The sequence below is a fragment of the Tauraco erythrolophus genome, chromosome 4 (assembly GCF_009769465.1).
Source record: "Tauraco erythrolophus isolate bTauEry1 chromosome 4, bTauEry1.pri, whole genome shotgun sequence".
NCBI classification, from domain to species: Eukaryota; Metazoa; Chordata; class Aves; order Musophagiformes; family Musophagidae; genus Tauraco; species Tauraco erythrolophus.
In genome coordinates, this window is record NC_141468.1 from 7,244,673 (window position 1) to 7,270,459 (window position 25,787).

The 25,787-nt window shown below is 44.5% G+C and overlaps 1 protein-coding gene across 1 annotated transcript in view; it reads right to left on the bottom strand.

The window, feature by feature from the left end:
• Positions 1-17,134: 17,134 nt before the first annotated feature.
• Positions 17,135-25,787, bottom strand: part of UPF2 (UPF2 regulator of nonsense mediated mRNA decay) — a 69,793-nt gene continuing 61,140 nt past the window's right edge. The window contains 1 exon segment of the mRNA XM_086610119.1: positions 17,135-18,426. Coding sequence (XP_086466245.1) covers positions 18,417-18,426 — 10 coding nt within the window. The 3' untranslated portion in view covers positions 17,135-18,416.

Sequence of the window (25,787 nt, forward strand, 5' to 3'; positions counted from 1 at the left end):
CTTTGTGACTAGGAGGAGTTTTATGTAAGTAATGGTGAACTGCAGCCGACAGCGTCTCATTAATGAAGTGCACAGTGCAGTATTGTTGTACCGAGAACACGGAATGGGGAATGTCCCTTTTGCTCTTTCCAAAGCCAAAAATGAGAGCTCCGCTTGTCTTGCCCACACATGTGTGTCTGTGGGAGCTCGGGAAAATGTTAAAACTGAAATTTCTAACCAGCATGACACGCTTTCATGACTTTCTGTGGTGTATTATCTGGCCTGGCTTTGTTCCCTGCCAGTGGTGGAGGTGTCTGCTTCCCTGCTCTGTCCTCACTCGCCTCAAGACTGCACAGAGGGTGGTTTCTGTTTTGACCTTCTCCTTGACAGAGCAGCCCAAGCTTTGAGCGGGTGACTGCATCGCTCTGCTGCTTCACTCGAAGTCTGGCCTTTCTTCCCAGCCACCTGCTTCTCGGTCACGCTCTGGCAACCGACATGTCCGGTGAGAGGCACCAGGTAAGCCTCAAGGATACGTACCGTGTGCCGGCTTTCGCACGGACAGCCAAAGAGCCTCCCGACAATCTGTGGCCCCAACTGTTGGGTACCAGTGACCACCTTCTAGCAGAGCAGCCACAGGAACAAGTGAACGTGGCACCAAATGCGAGAACCGTGTGTCAAAGTCTTTATCTTTTACGTCGGGGTTCTCTTGAAGAAACCGTTCCTTTGTGAACAACAGCTGCACTACACCGAGTACTTCCAAGTTCTGCTGCTTCTAAAAACTGTTATTTGACCTTCCTGCAGTTTGACAGCACCAGTGACGCTCCGTTCGCAGCCGCCTTTGGTTCTGCTCTGCCAACGCGTTACAGAATTCACAGCCAAAACTCCTGCAAGCCACGTGGAGTCAGAGGGGAGAGCTGCATCAAGAGCGCATCGCTCCGGAATGGTCCGAGTTGGTGCATTTTGTTCAATAGACATGCTTTTAAAGGTGGTCCCAAAATATATTTGTTGTGTTGGTATTGGGTTTTTTTTTTTTTAATATGGTAAAGCTGCTTTTCCACATTAAAACTCTCCCCTTTTTGTACACCTGGAAAAATCCAGAAAAGCCATTTTAAAATCAAATGCCAAACCGCAGACCCTCTAAATTTCTCGTTGTTAATCCCACATATTTAAGAGTTCTCCATGTTTTGTTTTTTTTTCCTAAAGGGAAAAACTCACTTATTCTCGCACTTTCTAAAGCCTCAAGCAATCCCCTCTTTTTCCCAAGAAGCTGAGTAGTAAACCTTGGAGAAGAGGAGGGGAGTGGCTGTGACAGAAGCTGACACACCTTCAGTGAGGAGCTCTGACGTAACTGTGATAAACAAGTTTGCAGTTCTTGTGATCAAGTGTTTCAGACTTGCTGAGCTGCACTTGTACATGAAGCTGTCGTGAAGGAAAAATCTTTGCGTCATTCTCAACCTGCCTCATAAGTTAAAGATATTTTTTTAGGGTTTTTTTGTTGTTATTTTTTTAAATTATCTGTTTGCTGCTTAAATTTTTAATTGTGTTGTTATGGTATCTGGCTGGTTCTGTTATGTAGTTTATTCCTTTCAGCCTTTTCACTGGGTAAGCGATCGTGTTCCTCACTGTGACAGGCACACTATACATAAGCAATCAGTAATTAAAACGTGGCCATTCCTCGGGCTGGCGAGGCACTCAGGCATGCATAATCAAACGTGAGAAGTGCTGCTGAAACAAAAAGAGTGCTTGTATGCTGCAAGTAAAGCACACACAAACTGTGCTGGGCTCTCAGTCTGTGCTCTGAAATCAGAAAGACAAGGAAGCACATGAAATACATCCAAGCACCTGCTTCAGTGCAGCCTGGAGCGGGCTCGTACACGTGGATGGCGCATCATAATTTATTAACGTAACCTGCTAAGTAAACCTAAATGTTTCATGATCCTTGTGCTTTTAAATCCTGTTAAATCCTTCGTTATAAATGTGAAGTTCATACAAAGCAATCTTCACATCTGATTGTTCCTTGCCAGCTCTTCTTGGAGTTGTTTACAGCTGAGAGTCCATGATAAGCAAACGGGGGGTGAAAAAAAAAAAAAAAGACCCTGACACTAATTGTTTCATTGAAATTCAGTCTTAATAACTCTGTAACATAATGCTATTTAAAAAAAAAAAAAAATTAGATGTTTAATATCTGAAGTATAAAGCTGCAGTATGCTGAATTAGCTGGATCATGTTCTTTCATCCTTTGTGCAGGGCTGTGTCCTCAACCGATGGGAAGTGGGAGTTAGATCTTCATTAGCTAAAACCAGTTTCTGCTCAGTGAGGACTTGGAACGAGGTATTCATTGTGGCCCTTCATTATAGCAAATATCTTACTGGTAAATTCTTCTCTGTGCCTAAAACTGTAGTAAGTAAAGCCATGTACTAAATGAAGTTAAGAGTCTAGCTGCTAATAACCTGTACATAAATTTAGCTCTATTTTGTGTATCTTGTTTTGTGTGTATATGTTGCTGTGATTTTTATTATTTTTTTTCCCTCCTTGTGTTAGAGATAACTGTCTTACACAAATCTGATGAATCATCTATTAAACTGGGATAAAAACCAATGAAATGATGGCTGATGGGAGCTGGAATTTTCTTCTCTGTCACCTGATAGGATGCATCTTTCTTTCAGCTGGGAAGTGAATTTTTTTAATAGCTAATATCAAGTTAATAATGTTTCTTTTAGCAGCTGTGGATGTGTGTGAGCCCGAACTCAATCCTGTCACACCATAGGTGAAGGAGGGGAGGTGGGAAGGAGGATCGTGTCTGTATTCTGACAAGAGATGTGTATTCTCACTGCTCAGCTTCATCCTGAACAGTGTCTGAAGTAGGCAAAAGCCTCCCTCTCCCAGTGTTTTGCAGTGTTAAAGTTACTTTTCCAAGAGGAAAACTGGATATATGAAAGAATAGCAACTCATCTTTGTTTCCATTGCTGCCTTCTCTGGGTGTTACCATAAGTGAGTATGATCCTGCCGAGGGTGGAAGTCTTTGTCCTGTGCAACAAGAAAGTTCCTCTTAAGAGAATATTCCTGCCCATCCCTTCTGAGTGTGTGCACACGTGTTTGGATACTTGCACATCAGGACTGCTGAGACAGTTCCTTAGTTGGAAGTAAGTGTTGACTCAAGCACGTATGACGAGTCACAGCACAGGTGAAGGTTTCGTAATGAAATGCTACACCATTGAGGTGGTGGCTACATCATCTTGCACGGGGACTCGTCCCACCTCAAGTAAGGAATTGTTTAAGAGCCAAAATTAACAATCTTTGATTTAATAAAAAACAATAGCACTGATAAAACCCTCAGAAGAACAGATGTTCAGGAATGAGCAGGCGCTTTTTGCTCAGACTACCCTGAGTAAGGACTACCTTCAGGGGTAGTCCATGTTCTTCAAGCAGGCTGCCCTGAGTAGGAGGCTGGATTGTGGCACTGCTCCCCCAGGCTGGGAGCAGCTGAAACCCTTGCACTGTTGTGAAGAGGGTTGGCATTTCTTTATTGTGTCTTAAATACAAGTGGTTTTGAGCATTTGTCCAAATATCGGGGTTATGTCTCATAAAAGACAATGGAAGTCACTCTAGAAAAAAAACTTACTCCCACTTGCATGAGCTACTTTTTTCCTCCCCCAGGCAGGATGTTGGTGGTAGCCAAAAAGCATCGGCAGGTCTAGCAGCCTCTCCCCAAGCTTTCCAGGGCTGCCTGGGGACTTGAGTATGTGTCTGAGCCAGGACAGAGCAGGTGGCCTCTCATAACTGTGTCCAGCTCCAGCCTGGAGCCAGTGTGAGAGAATTTAACCCGGCTCAATCATTAATGAAATGTGTAAGTTCCAGTGCCTCCCCTTTGCTGCAGGGCAAAACCCCCCACAGCTGCCCAGTTACTGTCAACCTTTCAAGTGTCTGCAGCTTTGGGAGTGAGCTTTTGATGTTTTGAATCCTTCTGTGCTTGTTTATACACTCCCCACCCCCACCCCACCCCCCAAAAAAAAAAAATTTGGCTTCTCCCTTAAAAAATAAACAGCTTTGGAAAGCGTTATCCATAACTGATCAGGGAAGGCATGAGGCTAAAGGTAGGTGATAGTTTGAGCTCAGTGCTGTGCTGCTGGAGGCACCAACAGGAGGGCTGTAATTTACAGCGCTCCTCACTGAACTCGGACTGGTTTGTAACTGAACCCACAGAGGTAAAAATGACAGACCAGCTGCCAGGGTGGGCCTCGTTACTCCTGGCAGAGCGGGAGCCCGGAGCAGCGCAGCTCTGAAGCTGCAAGGAGAGGGTGGGATGGCTCAGGCTGCTCCGGCAGCAACCACACAGCCAGTTCCTGATGGTTCAGTTGTCAGGTGTATCCCATGCCCCTTCAGCACCCACAACTCCAACTGACTTGTTCTTGATGACTTGGGCCCTAAGCAAGTCTTCTGAGGTCTTCAGTAGGTCAGTGCTGAAAGATGAGGGGTGAACGTGGCTTCATCTGCCACTTTGCTTCTACTACTCTGGAAACATTAGGAGTTTACATCTGTGCTGGAACAGCACTGGCTGCAGCTGTGTTGGCAGCAGTTGTGGAGAATGGTTTTAGTGGTACCTTGGGGTCTGCAGCAGGAGATCACACAACCGCAGCAATGATGGCAGAGCCAGGGGAGGAAGAGCCTTGGAGCAGGAAGGCAGTGGTGTGACTGCTTGTCCTGGTTTTGGCTCAGACAGGGTTAGTTCTTCAGTTCAGCAGCCAGAAGAGCTCCGTGTTTTGGTTTTAGTCTGGGATTCACTATGAGAAGAACATTGACAGCGCACTGATGTTTGTAGTTGGCGCTGAGACCTCAAGGACGTTTCAGCTTCCCATGTTCCTGCCAGTGTGCAGGAGCACAAGAGGCTTGGGGGGAGCACGGCCGGGCCAGAGGGACCACAACTCCCCTCATGATCTGAACTTGGATTTAGGATTGAGGGTGAATTGGCCAGTGAAGTATTCGGTATTGTGCAACATCATGCCCTGCATAAAAATGAGGGTTCACTGGAAAGAAGGGCTTTTGCTCTTCCATGGGCTCTCTCAGAATCTCAGAGTGCTCTGTCCCTCTCCCTCTCTTTTCAGGCCTCTCACTCATCCGGGATTGCGGCATCAGGATTTACCTGTTTTGGGATTATTAGCCTGGATGGGACAGGCCTTGGTCATGGGGTGGTGAGCAATTACACTGTGCATCACCTGTTTGTATATATTATTATCATGATACATATATACTCATATATAATTGTTATTAAATTGTTCTTATCTCAACCCATGGTCTCTCCCTTTTCCCCTTTAATTCTCTTCCCCATCTCCTGGCGGGGGAGGAGGGTGAGCGAGCAGCTGGGTGGCACTTGGTTGCTGGCTGGGCTGAGCCATGACACTGCTGAGCCCAGCAAGAGAGGAGCATGGCCCCTGGCTGCACAGGGGCTGTTCCCTGGATGGAACAGCCACAGCTCCTCTGGGCATCCTGTTCCAGTGCCTCATCACCCTCAGAGTGAAAAATTTCTTCCTTACATCTAAATCTGCCCTCTTTCAGTTTAAAGCCATTGCCCCTTGTCCTGTCACTACATGCCCTTGTAAAAAGTCCCTCTCCAGCTTTCCTGTAGGTCCCCTATGAAAACTGGAAGACTGTTCTAAGTTCTCCCTGGATCCTTCTCTTCTCCAGGCTGAACAGTCCCAACTCTCTCAGCCTGTCTTCATAGCAGAGGTGCTCCAGCCCTCAGATCGTTTTTGTGGCCCTCCTCTGGACTCGTTCCAGTAGCTCCATGTCCTTCTTGTGTTGGGGACTCCAGAGCTGAACGCAGTATTCCAGGTGGGGTCTCACGAGAGCAGGGTAGAGGGATGTGCATGTAGATACAGATGCTCCCTTAGTCATGGACCTCAGATGAGAGGAAGCCTTTAATTCATCGCTTCTTGTGTGCACCCCTCTGCCTGCACAGGGTGTTTGCTTCCAGATAATCCCTGTGTCAGGTAGAGGCAAAGGCAGAGGAGTCTTCATCACAGCATTGACTCCCAAGCTATAAATAGCTTTTCCTCTGAGGTAAGGAGGGTCCTTAGACTGGATGGAGCCGAAGGAAACACACCCTTCACTTTTGCGTGTTTTGTTGTTGTTGTTTGGTCTTTTTTTTCCCCCATGTGAGGTGACCCCTCCCAAACTAGGAAATGCCTTTCTTGAACAGTCAGGCATTGCTGCATCCCTGACTACTTCACTGAATGGTCAGATGCGTTCTTACCTCCAGGGATCTGGGAGGAAAGATTATTTTTAACTGGGCTAGCTGTTACTTCTCAGCCTTTGGATTTTTCTACTGGGTCATAATTACCTCCTGCTACTTGCAAAATGAAGAAAACTAGAAGAGGCCTCAGTAACTTTACTGTTCCTTATGCCTGTTCAGCTCAATCCCAGAGAAACCAGCTGGCAGGCTTGAAGGAACAGCTCAGCTTCAATTTCACTTTTGTTTCTGAGTTTTTGCATCTGCCTCTGAGCTTTACTGAACGTTTCGGAGAGCTCCAGGAATCACAGGCTAATTCTGAGCAGCTCCCCAAAGCTGCTGAGGCACTGTTACTCTAGGACCATTATTTTCTTCTCGGATGAGTGTTTCTGTATCACAAAGAAATGAGCTGTTACAGTGTCCTCACCTTAGGGACAAGGCCCAAGTTTTCTAGGTTGCAGGTTTTTCCCCATCGTTTTTTAAAAAAAAGTATAATTCCCTTCTCCAATAAAATAACTTGACAAAAAACTAGTGCCTATGTTGAAGGTTTGAATTTAAAAGATAAATACATAAAGTCCTTTTCTTAACCATGGAAACAGGGTGCAGCTCCAATTTCCAAAGCCTGTGAGATCAAACATCCCCCATGTCCCAGTGCTGTGGCCAGCCAAGGACTCTGTCAAGCTGCTGCCCGAGGTCTGTCACAGCTATTTGCTTTAGACCTTTCACTCGTGATCACTGCACCCCGTACAGTGTCCCACTGATCCCACAGCAGTGTCACCTTGGCTGCTCTGCTCCCAACCAGCCCTTCCCACCAGCTGCAGCAAAACACCACACGGGGCAGAAGACAACAATTGTCTCACTTTATCTATTGTGAAAACTTGTAGTAGTTCTCCATATTTGTTAGCTAATAGCCCCAGGTGGAGCTGTGCGTAACCTGGAGCAGGTTGGCTTTGGAAGTGTGGATACCCCGTGCCTTTGATCACGTAGGAAAGTGTGGTCACCTTCCATGACCAGCCCCTGAGTGCTGCTGTAGCAGGGGAGCCCAGACATCCTTCCTCTCCCTTTCCTGGTTTGCAAACGGAAGATTACAGCAGAGTTACTGAAAAAGCATCCGACCAAGAGGCTGACAAGACAGGGCTGGCAACAGCCAAGGGCTGTTTCACCCAGAGACAACCAGACCCGGGAGGAAGACCAGCTTGGTGGTTGCTGCTGACCATCACGCTTGTATTTGTGAACTGATGCACAAAACTACATCCAGGCTCTCCCAGTGAGCGCACGTCCACCTCCCCGTGTAACCACGCTCCCTGCCAAAACTCCACACAAATTCTACCACAGGTCCCATCTCCTTGAGCTGTGGCTTGATCAGCCCAGGAGCAACTCAGAAGCCTTTCAGAGCTGAATGCAGCTGCATGACACGGTGCAAGTGTCCTTCACAAACCTGGAGACCAGCCCTGAGCGGCACAGGGCACCGGAGAGTCCAGCGCGTGCTGGTCACAGCATCACTGGTGCCTGGTGGCAGCTGTGACACCACCCCACTCGTACCGCTGGCAGTGCCTTCCGTGCAGATCACTTCCCTCTGATTCAGCCTCGATGATCTCCATTACAACAGGATCACTCGTTTCCTCAGAGGTTTTGGGAGGTCAAACTCGCCATCAAACGCTCATGATGTCTTTTTTCCCATAATTTCAACGGAAGGTCTTTACTCTTTGCACTTTTGATATTGTAAGCGTCAGAAAACTGTAATTTTTCACCTGTTCTCTGCCCACTTATCTATCCCTGCAAGGAAGGACAAGAGCTGTGTTTCCCAGCTCGGAAACAAGGGCAGTGATGGTAAGCCAAGAAAAAAAAGGAGCGGAGATAAGCTTGACCTTCCGGTTCCCAGGCTTATGCACTCATCCTGAATCACCCTTCCTCTCCCACCACCACACCTACCACTTCAGGAGCATTTTCTTGCCAGCCCAGGAGAAAAACCAGCAGCCTGGAAGGTTACGCTCACGTGTGCAATGAGTTGTTCATACTCTCTAATGACTCTAAGCCACCCATTAGTACTGATGTCCAGAGGGTGGAATGACACCAGAAGGAAAAGAGCATTGGTACAAGCTGTGACAGCAGGAGGGACATTATTTCTTCATATTTAAACATCTACTAGGAAGCAGCTGTCAGCACGTTTCTGTTTCCGATATACAAGCCAGCACAAGGGCTGAGGATCTACAGGGTCTTCAGGCTTCACGACACAAACTTCATTACCGTGGAACATTTCCTGCCTTCCTAAATGGATTTAGTTTGCCTGATTAGGTTTCATTTTTATTTATGGTACAAGTTTTCCAGCGCGCTCAAGCCCAGGAAATGGGCACTCTGTGCCCAGCACAGCAGTTCCTGGTACATCCCATAACAAACCCCCGAGCTGTGCACCGGCCACGCCAAGTGAAAAGTTTCCTCTGCAGGCAGCAGCGATGCTTCCTCTGAACCCAAAAGTTGATTTGATTTTACGTCAGGTAAGACTCACAGCTCAGCAAACCCCTCGTTGCACAGGGGGTGGGATTTAGGACCAGCCTGAATAACGAACCACAGACAATTACAGCTCTCGGGCGTTACAATAAGAAAGGGAGAGTTTGTCCAAATCCTGCTGTTGCATCCGTCTTTCCAATAGAAAGGAAAGGCTGCCACAGGAGGGACGAGGAACCGGTGTCTGCCTGGAGCAGCTTGGCTGAATTCCTGGAGAAGCGCGGACTGATCCTCCCGGACCAGGCTGACCGCTGGGTCGTCCTCCCAAGAGAGGGCTGTTCCTGCCATGAGCCTGAGGAGGAAACCGAAGCCCCATCACCACACGCAGAGCTGCTCAGAGCAGAGAACAGAAAAGCCAAAGGCACCTCTGAGATCCCTCTCACTACTTGGTTACTTGGGCTTCATTTCCATCACTCTGGGGATGCAACTTCCAGCAACTCACAGCAATAACCACTGACTGGATCAATATGGATCAATACAGTAGACACCAAACATCTCTTCCAGCCTGTCTTACCAGCGCATTCAAATCTTGATTCCCTGGAGGGAACAACATCTGATCTTTTGCTTACTATGAACACATATATGAGATGTGAAGATACGTGTGTGTGCGTGTATATAATGTATATAATTAAAAAAATTGGATACTGGCGCAGCAAGGAGGACAACCAGCTCAGGTGGACAGTGACAGTGAGGTACGGGGCAGCTCTGCAGCCAGGAACAGCTCTCCCTTGTAGAGCACACGTGGGCTTCCCCTGACAGCTGGAGAGGGCTTCCAGCAATCCTTTCCCTGAAGAGATGCCAGCGAGGACGAGTGGTGGCCCTGGCGCCGGGCACACGTGTCCCTGGTTTCGGAAATGGGCTCCCTTGGGGCATCCAGGCCACCTCTCCAGTCAGTCAGTCACTGCTCTTTCACAGCATTGCTGTTTTCAGCCAGGAGCTGCCCAAGAAGTACACCAAGGGTTCAGAAATGAATGTTTATCCCCAGAACGGGGATGCTTTATTTTATTTTATTTTATTTTATTTTATTTTATTTTATTTTATTTTATTTTATTTTATTTTATTTTATTTTATCAAATTAACCAGAGAAGAGGCTTTTCAGGGACTGATTAGTGGCTACAAGCCCCAGGAGGTAGGACCAGCAAGTACAAATCTATAGTCCTGAGCAGGCTCCTTGGGTATCCCCAACTCCCGTACTTGCGTGGGCTTCTCCTTGTTTGCAGGGGAGGTGGAGCTGGCAGTAGTGGCTAATAGTAGCAAAATTAAGTCTCTCATTAACACCGTTTCAGCATTTCTTCTCCCACAGTGAGCTGACTGCAGTCCAAGCAACCCAATTTGTTCACTCATGGATATTTAGAGACGCTTCATGCCCTAACGTACCCTGTCTGAGCCTCTGCTGCCACTGGAGAAGGACACAGGTGTAGCCCAAGTTCCGTATCGTATCTGCCAGTCCCACACAGACGCCTGGGGTAACCCCCCCAATAGCCTGAGGCACCTACAGGGTTCAGCTCCAGATAAAGGCACCTGAATTTCGGTGTCTATGCACACACGGGACACCTGGCTCCTGCCATCACGACAGATCTCACCCATGACACCTAGGCAGCGCCTGGACTCACCCTACAGGATACACCTAGTAGGTGCTGAGGCTGCACTGATCCGATCTCCACCAACAGGACAAGAGGGAACAGCCTCAAGTTGCGCCAGGGGAAATTTAGGTTAGATATCAGGAAAAATTTCTTTACAGAGAAGGTTGTGAAGTATTGGAACAGGCTGCCCAGGGAGGTGGTGGAGTCCCCATCCCTGGAGGTGTTTAAAAAAAGTGTGGATTTGGTGTTGAGGAACATGGTTTAGGGACCCTGACAGTGCAGGGTGAATGGTTGGACTCTATGATCTTGAGAGTCTCTTCCAACCAGATGATTTTATGATTCTATGAACTGCAGCAGGACTTCAATGCCTCGCACACAGTGCAGACATCTTAGCCAACTTCCAGGCTCAGGTACCTATTAGAGGCAAGAAGTAGCACCTGAGCAATTTTGCATCTGTATGAGGCTTTATGGCCACCAGAGAGCTTTTTTTTTTTAGTGGAACCAGCAGGACACAACACATCATTCCTTACAACATCACTTCCTGACCGGTCATATCACCTTTGGCAGTGCTTTCAGTGGAGCTTCCTGCATTTTAAGGTCTTCTTCCAGTTCAAATTCCTATTTTAAGGAAGAGTGGTACACAGAGGGAGTTTCCTCATGCACATAGAGCTCAAATTCCTACATCCGGGAGAGGAATTTGCAGTCTGAAATAAATAAGTGAGATACAAACTCCTACACCAAGCTCTGTCTAACCTGCAATGAGGCTCCTCCCCTGATTCACTGCAGGATGTCAACACGGACAAAGGTGACATCTCAGGTGAGATGGAGCTCACCTAGGACAAGGCAGCGCTGACAGGTTGAGCAATGCAGCTGCTCAGATGCAAAGAGAGCACCCTGCAGCAGTGCCTGGAAGGTGAGCGATAAAAATGCACTCAGGTGACCACACTGGAACAGCACTTGGCCACGCAGAGAAACAACGGTCCAGTAGGACAAGCTGCCACAACAATCATCGCTGTGTTATCAAGGGGGCTCCAGTGGCAAGAGGAAAATTGTCTAGAAATATTTTCTGCAGAGAAAAGCAGCCCTGAAGTATTGGATAATTTATCAAGAGCAGGCCGGTGGTGTCATTTCTTGGGGACAAACATAGCCCCGAAGATTTCACATCACGTAAATAAAAGTGTTTTTCCCAAAACTTCAATAACTTACATCAAAATGGAGCAGAGCACGCAGCCAGGTACTGACCCAAAGTACAGACACGTGCTGGCTTCCTCATCCCACCACCAACTCCAGAGCTGCGTGGTGCCTTTAGTAGAGAAGAGCATCACCAGCATCCGAGATCGCTCCCCAGGTCCCACCCGTGAGCGTCGGAGCTGCGAAAAGTGTCAACGAGAGCGTGACGGGGGTGTCCTTACCAAGGCAACCCTGAGGTACTACCAAAAAATTGCAAAAAAAAACCCCAACAATTAAGGGGTAAATACAAAGTTTTCAAGCTCTTGGGCTGTCAACCATTTCCAGCAGAAAAGGTCTTTCCCCTTTATCCCATGCACAACAGAAACTGTTCTCCTGCAGGTAAAAGTCAAAGAACAAATAGCAGCAAAATCTAAATTTCTTCCTCTTTAAGTGTCTCAACCATTTATTTTTTTTTTAATTTGCCTGATGGCTTGGGTCCAGGTAATGGAAAGAAGGAAGAAAGGAAGGAAGGAAGGAGTCTTTTTAGCAAACCACTGTGTGTTCTTCTAACAACAAGCGTTTGGATGGCACAACCATATCCCGACAATAACAACTTAAAAGCAAAACTTATAACTGAAACAATACAAGTCAATGTTTTGACGTTTACTCACTTTTTTGATTCTTGCCCAAATAGTTTCCTACTCCCAGTATGCTTGGATCTCCTTAGGAGTGGTTGGAAAAAAACTATTTATAGTTGACTTCTGAGAAGAGACAGCGAAGCGTTGTCCCAGACGAGCATCTTCAGCGGGGCAGAACGGTATGTGGCCGCGAAAAAACTTCAGTGTGGAAAAAAATCAGTGACAAAGCTCAAAAGGAGGAAAAAAAAAAAGGAGGAAAAAAAAAAAAGGAAAAAAAAAATATTCATCAGGAAGCAATGGCAGACTCTGGTATCATTATTATTGTATTTATTTTGAAAATACTCACTCGGCTGGCTGGGATATGTGGTCTTAACACTACAGCACCACTTTCTGGGGACAATAGTAATTAGTAAGTTTGTTTAATGCTTTTTCATTTATCTACCTTCATTTCATTTATAGCTCCCAACCGGGAAGTGCAGGGTTGGGAAGCATTGGAACAGGCTGCCCAGGGAGGTGGTGGAGTCCCCATCCCTGGAGGTGTTTAAAAAACGTGTGGATTTGGTGTTGAGAAGCATGGTTTAGGGACCCCAACAGTGCAGGGTGAACGGTTGGACTCTATGATCTTGAGGGTCTCTTCCAACCAGATGATTCTAGGATTCCAAGCATGCAGCCGACGGCAGCTCAGCGTCCGTGCTGGGGCGGCGCGGTGCTTCCCCAGCAGCCTCCCAGGTCCCTCGGGTTGGACGTGCACGGACAATCAATCGCTCGCCCCATCGGTGCTGATGCTGACCAGCTGGACAAAAGTGGGATCAGCGGGAAAAGCCACACTGCTGGCTCCTGAAGCCCATCCAGGGTGATTTCCCCAAAGCCAGCGTTTTCCAACAGCACTGCATTTGCTGCAGCCAAGCGCATTCCCGTGCAAACTCCAGAGAAGGCTCCACCAGCCAAGCGCCGGAGCCCAGCGCGGTCACTCCTCGCAGCTCTCACCGCGCTGCCCTGCCCAGTACACAGTTCCGGCTGCTTCCCCGGGAAGGGCAGACAGAAAAAGCACGGAGAACTGGAGCAAATCAGGCAGCGTCCGCAATACAGAGCTCATTTTCCAAGCCTTTTTTATATATATATATATATATATATATATAAAATGACATTATGCCTGTGCACCATGGTGCATGTGCATCGATGTGTTTGCACATATTTTTATCTCCAACACAAACAGCAGAACTGACTGGTCAAGGGGCTGGAAAATAAAACTTACAGGGAGCAGCTGAGGGAGTTGGGGCTGTTTAGCCTGGAGAAGAGGAGGCTGAGGGGAGACCTGATTACAGCCTACAAATCCTTGAGAAGGGATGGTGGGGAGGTGGGGGAAGGGCTCTTTACATTGGTGATGGGTGATAGAACAAGAGGAAATGGGCATAAGCTTAGTCAGGGGAGATTCAGGTTGGATGTTAGGAAGTATTTCTTCTCTGAAAGGGTTGTCAGCCACTGGAATAGGCTGCCCAGGGAGGTGGTTGAGTCCCCATCCCTGGATGTGTTTAAGAAAAGGGTGGATGATCTACTCAGGGATATGGTTTAATGGGAGATTAGGGACAGCTGGACTGGATGATCTCTAAGGTCTTTTCTAACCTGGAAAATCTATGAAATCTATGAAATTTCTCTGAAGGCTCAGGGAGTTAATAAAATTGGAACAAGTCTGAAAAGTCAGCAATTCATTAAAAAAAAGGATTTGTGCCATTTTTAAAATTTTATCACATTGCAGGGTAGAAAAAAGAGGGCTGATACCGCCAGCTGGAGATCAAGGTGTTGCTTTTGAGTGTTCACATTCCTGGGTGAACTTGGCACTTTTTGATTTTGGAGCTTCCCAGCCACTTTGGCTCCATCCCGGAGCAAGGACCAACACAGCACCTCAGCTCCAACTGGCTTTCATAATGATGCGCCATGAATCACAGAACGGTTTGGGTTGGAAGGGACCTCAAGGATCATCTAGTTCCAACCCCCTGCCATGGGCAGGGACACCCTCCACTACACCAGGTTGCCCCAAGCCTCATCCAACCTGGCCTTGAACACTTCTAGGGATGGGGCAGCCACAACTTCTCTGGGCAACCTGTTCCACTGCCTCACCACCCTCAGAGTGAAAAATTTCTTCCTTATATCCAATCTAAATCTCCCCTCTTTCAGTTTAAAGCCATTGCCCCTTGTCCTGTCACTACACGCCCTTGTAAAAAGTCCCTCCCCAGCTTTCCTGTAGGTGCTTTTACGTACCGGAAGGCTGCTATAGAAGGTCTCCCTGAAGCCTTCTCTTCTCCAGGCTGAACAACCCCAACTCTCTCAGCCTGTCTTCACAGGAGAGGGGCTCCAGCCCTCTGGTGCCCCAGGGGGCATCTCATGGGGTCCCATGGACTTATCTATGTCTGGGTTCCTCAGATGGTCACAAACCTGATCTCCTGCAATGGGAAGACTTCATTCCTCCAGTACCTTCCTCGAGCTTTAGGGGCTTGAGAGGTGCAGGAAGAGAGATTATCAGTGAAAACTGAAGCAAAAAAATTGTTGAGTACAGTCATGCAACACATTTCCGAGTTGTCAGCAAGCCAGCGCAACGAGCCTCACATCAGTGAAGATGCAACTTCAAATGCCCAGACCTGACTTGAGCCCAAATTCTTTCCAAAGAACGATAAGATAACAGAAATCTTTTACGCAATCAAGGATGTGAAACAATTTCTCCTTTATCTACGTACATTTTCCTGGATTTAACTACTTCCATGCGTGTTTGGGAACGCTACTTCAGAAATAATCTTTGCAAGGCCAACTTCAACTTGAGAAATGCTCCCGGGGGAACATCCTCTGTCCCATCAAACAATGCCAGAGCTTGAATTTGGCACAACCTCTCCAGTGCTCTGTCACACCTGCGGGTTGCTGTACTGTAGGAAAAGGAGAGCAATGATATTAGATGTGTATTAGACATAACTTTGTTAATTAAAATAAATATCTTGTAATCTGGATAAAGCAGCAATAATCACTCGTTAATGAGCAAACACTGACCAAAACATGTTATTCTCCCATTCCTTATCAAAACATCAGTTATTCTCCCATTCCTTATCAAAACATCAGTTAATTCCCCCATTCCTCATCCAAAGCAGGCGGCTCACACAGCAACTTTAAATATTCTCTAAAGGAAGACAAACTATTTCCATGACATAGAACGAAAGCAGCCGTGCGATCCCTAAAGCATAACTCAGGTGGCAAAAGTGTTCTCCAAGCAGCAGGACAGCGTCTGGCCACGCCGCAGGCTTGTGGGGCCAGCGAACGGAAAAGCCAAGAATAAATAGGATCCGAACATTTTTTCGCTGTGTATGTTCAGCCCTGATTGTTTCACTCACAACGATTTTTGACATGACATTTTTATTCAGCAGAACTTCAGGAGAGTTTATTTTAAAATTAAACTTCAAAAAGATTTCACTGAATTGTGTTTTGAATTCAGCCTGAAGTCAGCAAAAGCTCCAGCTGACCCCAAATAATTCAGCAAATGATTTATAAAAATATTCCCATTGATCCAAATTCCAATCCATATACACAAACAAGCTAACTTGATTCCACGTTTTCATGCAATTATTCAAGTCAGATACATTAAATGCCTTTGAAACTAAGCAGCACTTGAGCAAAGGAAGCTGACTTCGGTTTGAACCACGATTAGATGCTTAATTTGCTATTAAGAATTGGTAGGCATCTTTCATCAAGAAAGTGGAAATCAGATTTGACCAACGGACGATGGTCTTATTGCTGCAGGAGACATTCCTGGAGGAGGTCAGAATTACAAATGTGAGTAATAAGCGTATCCATACATTTTGCGTGGAAAAAAATCGACATGAAAAGAATCACGTAAGACTTGAAGACCTGGTCTTCCTACAACGTACTCCTTCTTACAGGGCAGATACATCCCACAGCCATGCCACGAGAAGGACCTTCTCTGAGCATGGAGACAACTGCTCCTGGAGACAGTTTTGACAAGGTGGGTTTTGGGTGACTGCACATGGTCGGGACATTTGCCTCCTTACAAAACAAGACCTGGCAGAAATCTAGAGAAATATATCTACACGTGACGTTATACAAACTTCAAGCAACTCTGCAAACTGGAAGTGGTCCACCACCAGCCTGAGCAGCGAGGTCCTTGGGGAGAACATTCTCCAACCATTCCAGTGCTTCTCTCCCCGACTGCTGTTACAGCACACCTAGAGCTGCACTTGCAGCTTTTCCACTCTCAAGACTCAATTCTGTTACTAAAGAACATGAAGTAGATGTCTTTCAAAAACCTTGACTGCTTCTCTCCAAGGCCCCACTGGCAAGGTTATGTGCTTTAACATTCACTACATCTACAGGGCAGACACACACCGTGAGTGTATCTGCCCTGTAAGGAGGAGCACTTTGTAGGAAGACCAGATTTTTTGTAGGAAGACCAGGTCTTCGTTTCAAGTCTTATGTGAGTTATTCACTAACAGAGAAACTGGCCAAAGTAGAAGGCTGCTGTCTTTATTTCAGGGCTGCCTTGTGACATCAACAGAAACACTATTCTGCCACAATTTCACTTACACTTTCAAGCAAATTGTCACCAAGAAGAGCTCTGCTCCCCTCTGGTGTTGGTCCATGTATGGTCCACCACTGCATTTCACCCCTCCACGTATTAGCACATGAATTGAGGTGCCAATGCAACGAGCCACGAGAGGCAACTTCCTAACGATTAATCTAGCCCAAACCAGCTTAATTTAACTCAGGTTAAATGAAGTGCACATGACAGCTTACGTTACGTGAAACGATGACCTCAGTTTCACAACTCCTTGCTAAACAGTACGAAAATCTCATATTTATTGAGTGGGATTCAGGTTCATTTCTGGGGGCAGGAACCCTCCTGCTTTGGTAAAATGCCATCTCTTTTCCCGTTGCTGTACGAAGCACTGCCCGAGCGCCGTGACACACCACGAACTCTCCAAAACACCGTTCCAGAAGCAGCAAAGTCAATGCAAAGAGACAGACGCAAATTCTAAATTACAACACTTTATTGCAGCATTGGCAAAGGTCAGATTTCTGAAGCTGGTGAAGATCGGGCGGCATTTCTGTATGAAATGTTACAATTTTACAAGTCTCTCTTCCTACATGCAGAAACCAAAAACAGTGGTAAAAAGGATTTTAAAAGAGCTAGAAAAAAGAATTAGTAGTAACATACAGATGAGCTCCTTAACTCAATTAACTACCTCTACCTGAAAGCAAACAAAAACTATGCTAATAAATAAGATTGTCAGAAACAGACCAAGAAACCTCATTTCTACTTAGAAAAAAATAAAAACTCTACTTCTTTCCAGACTTAAATCTTTTTTTTTTTTTTTTTTTTTTTTAAATCTTTTGTTTGTTTGTTTCAATAGACACAGAGGCTTATCAACCCATGAAGATCAACAAAATATTTGGATCCACTCCTTGACATCCTCCTGTTATGCTGACTGGCACATTTTGGTTTTCAATGATACATACAATGGGCTCAACTATATCCCTGTCCGTAGGCTGGTGTCAGGCTGTTCCAAGCAGTACAAGTCAACCCCCTGTGTTAATCACCGTCACGTTCTATTTTAAACCTTAACAGACGTTTTACCTCCTTGGCTCTTCAGTTTTTCATTCCTCCCCGCTCCCCGTCCCCTCTTTCTTGCTCATCTGGCAGCAAAAGGTTATTCCTTAACCAAAAACTCTCTCCCTGAGGAGTGTTTGATAAGAAGTTATCCTACTTGTCAGGGTTTTCTTTTGGATTTCACCATTTGCTCTACGTTTTTCTACCGTACATTTGCAGCCCCCAAAGTATATCCTTCCAATGCAAAGCGCTTGATTCGGAGATAACGTAACTTGCGTCGAGTTTAGAACTTTGCTCTCCCACATACTGAGCTGTCAAAGACCCTTTCCGTTCCAGTGTAATCCATCTGAATTTCAGGTCGATCTTTGTTTTCACTGAGCTGCTCACTGGTCAAGTTAACCATCTCATTCATTTACTTCTGCTCGTATGAGAAGATTAACCCTCAACGCGGTTCCCATAACAAAAAGCTTTTTTTTTTTTTTTTGGCAGGCCATGACTGGAAGCTTCCACTTGTTCCGTGTGGGTTTGAGGGGGGAAGAGGGGAGGCCGTTGCTTCTGCCCCATGGCCCCAGCCTGTCCCAGGTTTCGATTCTGAACGCTCTAGACTGACATGCTGAGATGTGTCCACTGCTCTCGTTTAATCGCTGGAGGACTCCACTATCCACAACATCAGAGATACAGGACCTAATGAAATGACACTTGCTGCTGGATCAACGTCTCCTAAGAAAAGAGAGGAAAAAATAAATAGTTTAATATGAGATATCCAGTACTGTGTGGATTAGCAGCCACTGGCATCAACTGCTGGTGACTGATACTCATTTAGCCTCTACATGCTAAAGTTACATATTTCTATTATCTGCACAAATTTTTAAAAACACCACATCAGACAAAAGAGGGTAAAGAACCTATGTCAGAAGTCCCCTACACAATCTCAGCAGATGAATCTAAAATTGTTCAGGAATAGCCAGCCGCCTTATCCTCCCAGACGAGATGTACTTAAGTGCACAGCTAAGTTGTTGAACTACAAGTTAATTTGAATAGTGTGTTTTTTTGTGTAGAGTTTCTTAACATTTAGAACTGCAGAAAGGTTAGAGCGCTTTCTAGAGTCAAATAATTGTTTAGAACATTTCTGAAGAGTCGACAGTTGTATCAAAACCTTCTGACCATCCCTTGTTCATGAAAAACATGTTCCTACCCAGGAAGACCCACATTTAATTCTCTTAGGAACAGTAAACATGCACTGAAAAACGACACCAATTTGCAGGCAGGTGATTCACCAAGACCAGAGCAATCTAGTAGTAACGTTCCTCTAGTGTCATCAACCTCAGCACAACTGTCAGTTACTGTATCTGGGCTGGTTTTCAGTCGATTTCTAGACTGTAAATTAAAACTTAGCAGTATAAAGCAAAGTAAAAATTAGATATTTACAATTACAGGAAAGCTCCAGGGCTACACACTCAAGTCTTTTACCATGTAAACAAAACAGTTCATGTTTGTTTACAACGTGCATAAATCTCAAGCATTTGTTGAACAGTAATTCAATCTAAACCTAGTTTTTATTGAAAATCTTGCAAGGAAAATGTTACAAGTATTTTAAAATGGACACAGTAACTCCTGCATTCCTTGTACCGGATAAAGCTTTCACAGTAATTCTGTACTCTTATGCATGGCTGTGTTTTGTTATCCTGTATTTGCCTATTTTATTTAAACACACTGTCCGTGTTTGTCAGGACGTACTGAGCTGATGCATCACTAGAACTTGCTGCAGCATTGCTTCAATTACTTGGGTTTAACCATCCTTTAGTGTTATGGAATGTAATATTTCAATTCAGGAACACTGACTATGCGGTTGTGAAAGAAGGGAACTTTAATTTTCATATCTTTAGTAGAGTGAAGTTTCACTTGCTGAATGTTACAACTGAAAAGAAGCTTCAAACGTCAATGAATTGCAGAATCATGCTTTTACCTCCCCGTCTCCCCTTAAAAAAAAATAATTCTGCTGTTGATGGAGAAGGAAGGAAAAAGGGTAGGACTAGCTGCACGTATCTAACTTTGTGAAAATTACTCTCATCCAAAAGCCCAGCTGCCATGGCACATTGGTGGCAGATAAGGCAGAGTAACCAGAGTTTCAATGGATTAGGGCAAGGTGCTGCTGGTAAAAACATCTTAGTTGCAGTTTTTCCAAAACCAGATATTTCACATGACATTTCTCTCCAAATCTCTTGATTCAAACCTGTATTTGGCAAGGTCAAACTTTGTTCATAGTTGTAATTAAAAACCATCTTAAACTATGTGCAAAATAAATCAATTTTTTGCCATTTACTCTCTCACCTCCCTTCCCTGCTACCAACACAGTTACTAATTTGTACAAAAATCTTCTCAATGCCACTGCCTAAGTATTAATGCTGCCTACTCCGTGTGATAGACAAACACAGACACACTTCTGCCTAATCATGGCTGACGCAGAAAACCAGAACTTGAAAAACACACAGAAACATTACACCATAGTACAGGCTAGAAAATAATCACCAATGCATTGCACATGTGAAGCTGGGAGAATTTAAGTCAGAAAGACAATGTTATGGCTTAAATTGAAATGTGCCCAGGAGAATATATGAAATCAAGTCCTTTCTAGACGTTGTTGACATCACAAAAAAATTCTTATTATTTCTTAACATGCGAGATCTTCGAAACTAAATTTCACACTTCTCCCTAATCCCCTCATGTCCTCCATCAATCCACAGTGCTCTACGCGTTTCTGGAGTAATGTATTTCTTCACAAATATCAGCCACCTTCCTTCTCCAAACATCTCCTCTCAAAACTCACTTGCTGCTTTGCTTTTCATGACTAATCTCAGCTTTGGTGCTCTGTTCTCTCTCTCTCTCCCTCCTCATCACATTAACCAAAAACAGGAACACAAAACAGAAACACAAACACCTGAAATTTATCTTTCTGTTTTAAACATAATGCTTTTCATAAACAGTTCTTTTCTTTGTGTGCCTCACTGCTGAACACATTGTCTTCTTTCAGATGCATGAGCTTTAGAGAGGAGAATGGTTCTTGGAGAGGAAAACAGCATCTCAAGTTCAGACTCCTGCTCTCAGCTGCTCCCTGCACCAACGACAGAAATAACTTATGGAGACCGATCTTTGCTCTCGGCTCTCCTCCCACAAAACTGGCCTTGGAGAATAAACAGGATGCATGCATTCCTGTATACTGGCAAGAGAAGAAAAATACTGCAGAGTATCAGCTTAAGTCCTGGGAAACTTATATTCAAGTACCTGTTGTGCCACAGTCAGCTTCTTTCCTGTCCTGATCTATGGAATTGGACAAAACATCACTGCTCTTCCACATGGGAGTGTGTAAGTGTGTTCACATATGGATTCCACAATAATGAAGGCAGTAACAGAGATTACAGACATATTGTACCTTAATATGGGCTGGAGAGAAATGTCAATAAATACAAGTATGTTTAGACTAATTTTAAACATATTACTACTGCTGGTGTGACTAAGTTCTCAACAGCAAAACTGGAAATTACATTCTGTAGAATATTAACCTAGCCGTTTTGTATTAAAAATGTAACACTGGATTTTAAATGATATTATCAGTTTACCTGTGCAAGAATATTCTCTCTGGACCAGATGTGTATCAGAGCATGTGTTTCTGGACTGATAAAATTCTAAAGTTCCTGGTCATTTCCCAATAAATCTGAATAACCAACATCCATACTGTGAACACTGCAGATTCAAACGATCCTCAAAACCTAGAGACTCACCTATGTAAGAGAATCTTAAATCAGGCCAATTATTTTATATTCTCATCTCTTCAAAAAATGAAATACTCTGATACACAATCAAGTCACTGTCATAATATACAAATTGGGCTATAAGCAGCTGTTTTGAAGATTGGTAGTTTCCAGAGGGCCACACCTGCAGTTTTGAGCTTATTTATTTATTTATTTAAAAAAAACCCCAAACATTTCTGTTGAAGCATCCTTTTCAAACAAGAAGTCTTTGTTTGAAACAAGATATAAATCAGTATGCTAATTAATAAAATCTTGCCTTCCTGTCCCTCTAAACTGTAATTGTAATCAGGTCTCTTCACCTTTGCTACGTGGGTCAGACTCACACCTACATTTGCAGAGCCCCACCAAACCCCCAGGGACCTGACTTTGCTTTATCCCCTTACGTCCTGTTCCATTTCAGTGCAGTCCGACAAAAGCAGCTGCAGGATTCGGAACCACCCCTCCTCCATATTCCTACCCTGGGCTTTCCTCCTGTCGAACAGCTAAAAAGGGAAGATTGCATTTCTCTGCTGGGTTTGAACAGCTTCCCTGGAAGGCTACGCTAGTGTGCGTACATATTGGGGAAAAGGATGTAGTACTGGATCCAAAGTGACAACTGAGAAAAGGTCAAGGTTAAAATACTGGTGAAAAAGATGGCAAAGAATAAGGTGAACTGAGCGAGCACATAATTAAGTAAAGCACTGAATTTTTTAGCATTTATGATACCTAGAGTGTGAAGAGAGGAGCAATTTCATCATAAAAATACCCAAAGCAAGAGCAAAATTCTACTGCTAAAGTGATGACCTCTTGTTTTATTTTCAAAAGGAACACAAGAAATCAAAAGGAACACAGGTTGCGGGAGCTGGGACTGTTCAGCCTTGAAAAGAGAAGACTTCAGGGGGACCTAATAGCTTCCTTCCAATACCTGAAGGGAACTTACAGGAAGGCTGGGGAGGGACTTTTTACAAGAGTGTCCACTGACAGGACAAGGGGAAATGGGTTTAAGTTGAAGGAGAACAGATTTAGATTAGATCTTAGGAAGAAATTCTTCAGTACAAGGGTGGTGAGACTCTGGAATACATTGCCCAGAGAAGTTGTGGATGCCCCGTCCCTGGAGGTGTTCAAGGCCAGGCTGGACGGAGCCTTGAGTAGCCTGGTCTAGTTGAGAGGCGTCCCTGCCCGTGACAGGGAGGTTGGATTAGATGATCTCTGAGGTCCCTTCCAGCCTATGCCATTCTATGACTCTATGAAATGACAACTAAAGAGTTCAAAAGCAGCGTGATGAACGAAGGGATGGATTTGTCAGTTCAAGACAGGGCTACAGCCTGTCTAGCTTGAGAAAACAACAACGATAATCTACAACAACCAGTCAGACTGAGGCCAACAGAGAAACTGGATTTAGGCTGCCTGAGACTTTCGGCACGTCAGCAAGAAGTGAATTCAAAGCTTCAAAATGCGACATTGGTCAATACACCGACTACGTAGTGAGTGAGGTATGAAGTGTGTCTGTCCAGTAGCTGAAATAAGAAATTCATGTTAAATTCACATTTTTTCTTTATTAACCATACGCTGATTTTTCAGCGTTAATGAAAGACTCTATTATGGGATATTTCGCTAATAAAATCCTAGCATCCTGTTACTACTTAAATGCCTAATTTTTCTTTATTAAATGGGTAAGAGAGGAATAAGAGTCAGACGCAAACAGCAGACGTGAAATTTCCAATTAACCTGAACAAGACTTAGGTTGTCAGTTTATGTCTGCACCCCGATGGGCCTTTTAACACGGACAGGTCCTCTTTCTTTACAACACTTTCAAAAGAGCAGTAAGTTTTGAGGTTACTGCTTTTAATCAGGAGAGGTTAAACAAGATAAGTTGGTAAGGGCTGCTTCTCTATAGTCAAATTTTTCACTGCAATTAGAATCATAGAATCATAGAATGGTTAGGGCTGGAAGGGACCTTCAAAGGTCATCTAGTCCAACCCCCCTGCAAGGAACAGGGATATCTCCAACTAGATCAGGTTGCTCAGGGCCTTGTCCAACCTGGCCTTGAACGTCTCCAGGGATGGAGCATCCACCACCTCTCTGGGCAACCTGTTCCAGTGTTCTACCACTCTCATAGTAAAAAATTTTTTCCTAATATCCAACCTGAACCTACCTCCCTCTATTTTAAAACCATTACCCCTTGTCCTATCATAACTGGCCCTCCTGAACAGCCTCTCCCCATCTTTCCTGTAGGCCCCCTTGAGGTACTGGAAGACCGCTATAAGGTCACCCCGGAGCCTCCTCTTCTCCAGGCTGAACAGCCCCAACTCTTTCAGCCTGTATTTCAATTCTTTTTCCTTTCTAGGTAATCAATGTTTTTAAATAGGTTTCATAAAATTTCATTCATGTTTCACTTCATAAGCCAGCCATTTAATGGATCTCAAGCCTCTTTAAACAAAGGAGAAACGCTTTTTTGAACTGAGAGGCCGTTGTCCAGAACTGTAAAAGAATATTTTCATGCTAATCCGATCACAGAAATAAATTACTTTTGTAAATTCTATGTTTCCTGAAGGTATCAGTTTAACGGCTTAATAGCCGAGTCCTCTTAAATACACAAATGCTACAGAACTGGAGTCAAGAGTGAAAATTGTTCCCTTCCAAATTCTGCTGAAGCAAATCAAGGAACCCCACGGAATTACACTAAACTACCTTTAAGGCCAGTCAGCCTTAAACATACGAGTCCCAAAAAGAATCTCCTCCTTGCAAGATTAGCAGGTCTTAAAACCTGAGGCTACACAAGCAGGCGATTACAAAAACAGCAAAAAGTGCCAATTTTTGATCCAGTATTTTGCACACACTATATAATTAAAAAAATCTGACAAAGCCTGTAAATCTCACTGCATTTAACTCAATACAGAAGGACATTAATAGCTAACAAAGTAAACACTGCAAAAGATTTCTCTTGTTTTTTAACAAAACGCATGCTGTATAGCCACAGCCACCAATTTTTTCTTCTATTTACTGTGGTTTATCCCAGGTAAAGGAGGCAAAACATTTATGGCTGTTTCTGGTTTGTTTGTTTTGCTTTAGCACCCCACTAGACCAAAAGAGAATCACAGAAAAATTTAGGTTCCAAGGGCCCTCTGCAGGTCATCCAGTCCAAATCCTGCTGGCACAGCAGGGCTAATTGCAAAGCAAGATCCAGTTGTTCAAGGTCAACAACATATGAGAGAACCCAGTGCTGTCTTCATTGATTTTTTTGAATCATCCATTATGATAGGCAGATTTGGATTTAACTTTCTAACAGATGTCTGAAACATGGTGCTTAGGACATGTTTAGCAACACAAAAGTAAAGGTAAAACCACCAAATCAACTTCTCTACTCTTAACACTCCCTGAAACACAGGAGTCCCTATCCCAACCTTAGCCATCAGAACCTGTCAGATAGCACATCACAGCACAATCAACCAGGAGATTTACTTGCTCAGATTATCCTTAACCTCAGGAAATTTGAAACAAAAAGTTGCATACCTTAAAGAAAGTAACAGACATTATTATTTCCAATAAATTTGAGTTACTATTGCAAGAAATTAACGTGTCAGTCTCCTTCATATTACAACGAAGAAACAACGCAACGCAGCTCACTCATGAGTGATAACATCTGTAATTATACAAATTGGTTCTATCATGTAGAAAAGTGAAAACTTGTCCAAACAGACACTAAGATTAATAGCTCAGTTCCTATTTGCCCTCGGCAAATAAGAAGAGACTCTAGTGTCCTCAGAGTCCATGGGGTAATCTCTTAACTAAAACATGAGGGCAGCCTGGGCAGAGAGACTGCAGTTCACCCTTCAGTGTCAGAAGATAATAGTCAATGTATCCTGTAAAGCAGAAGGTCTAAAAATGCAGGTGACAGACAATGTATATTCCAAGTGGTAAGCCACTGGTGGACCCACACTCTCCAATAAATAAGTCTCTGCTTAAATATCTTTCAGCTGGGGTTAAGGAAAGTAGCATTCCCTTACGACAGGCTAAGATGACTCAACGGACGCGTGACTGCAAGCCTGAGCACTGCACTACACAACAAACAAAACATGTCTGCTAAAACAAACTTCCTGGTCCCTGCTCTAAGGAGCTTACAGATTAAAAGTAACAAACAGTAAATTACATAACACAAAACCACACCAGAATGGCAAGTGCATGGCACAGCTATTTGAACAAGCAAACACTACTTAAACTGTTTGCTGGACAATGTCTGACCCAGTTTACAGGGAAGTTCTAAATTACATTTTCCCTCAAATATTTGAAAAT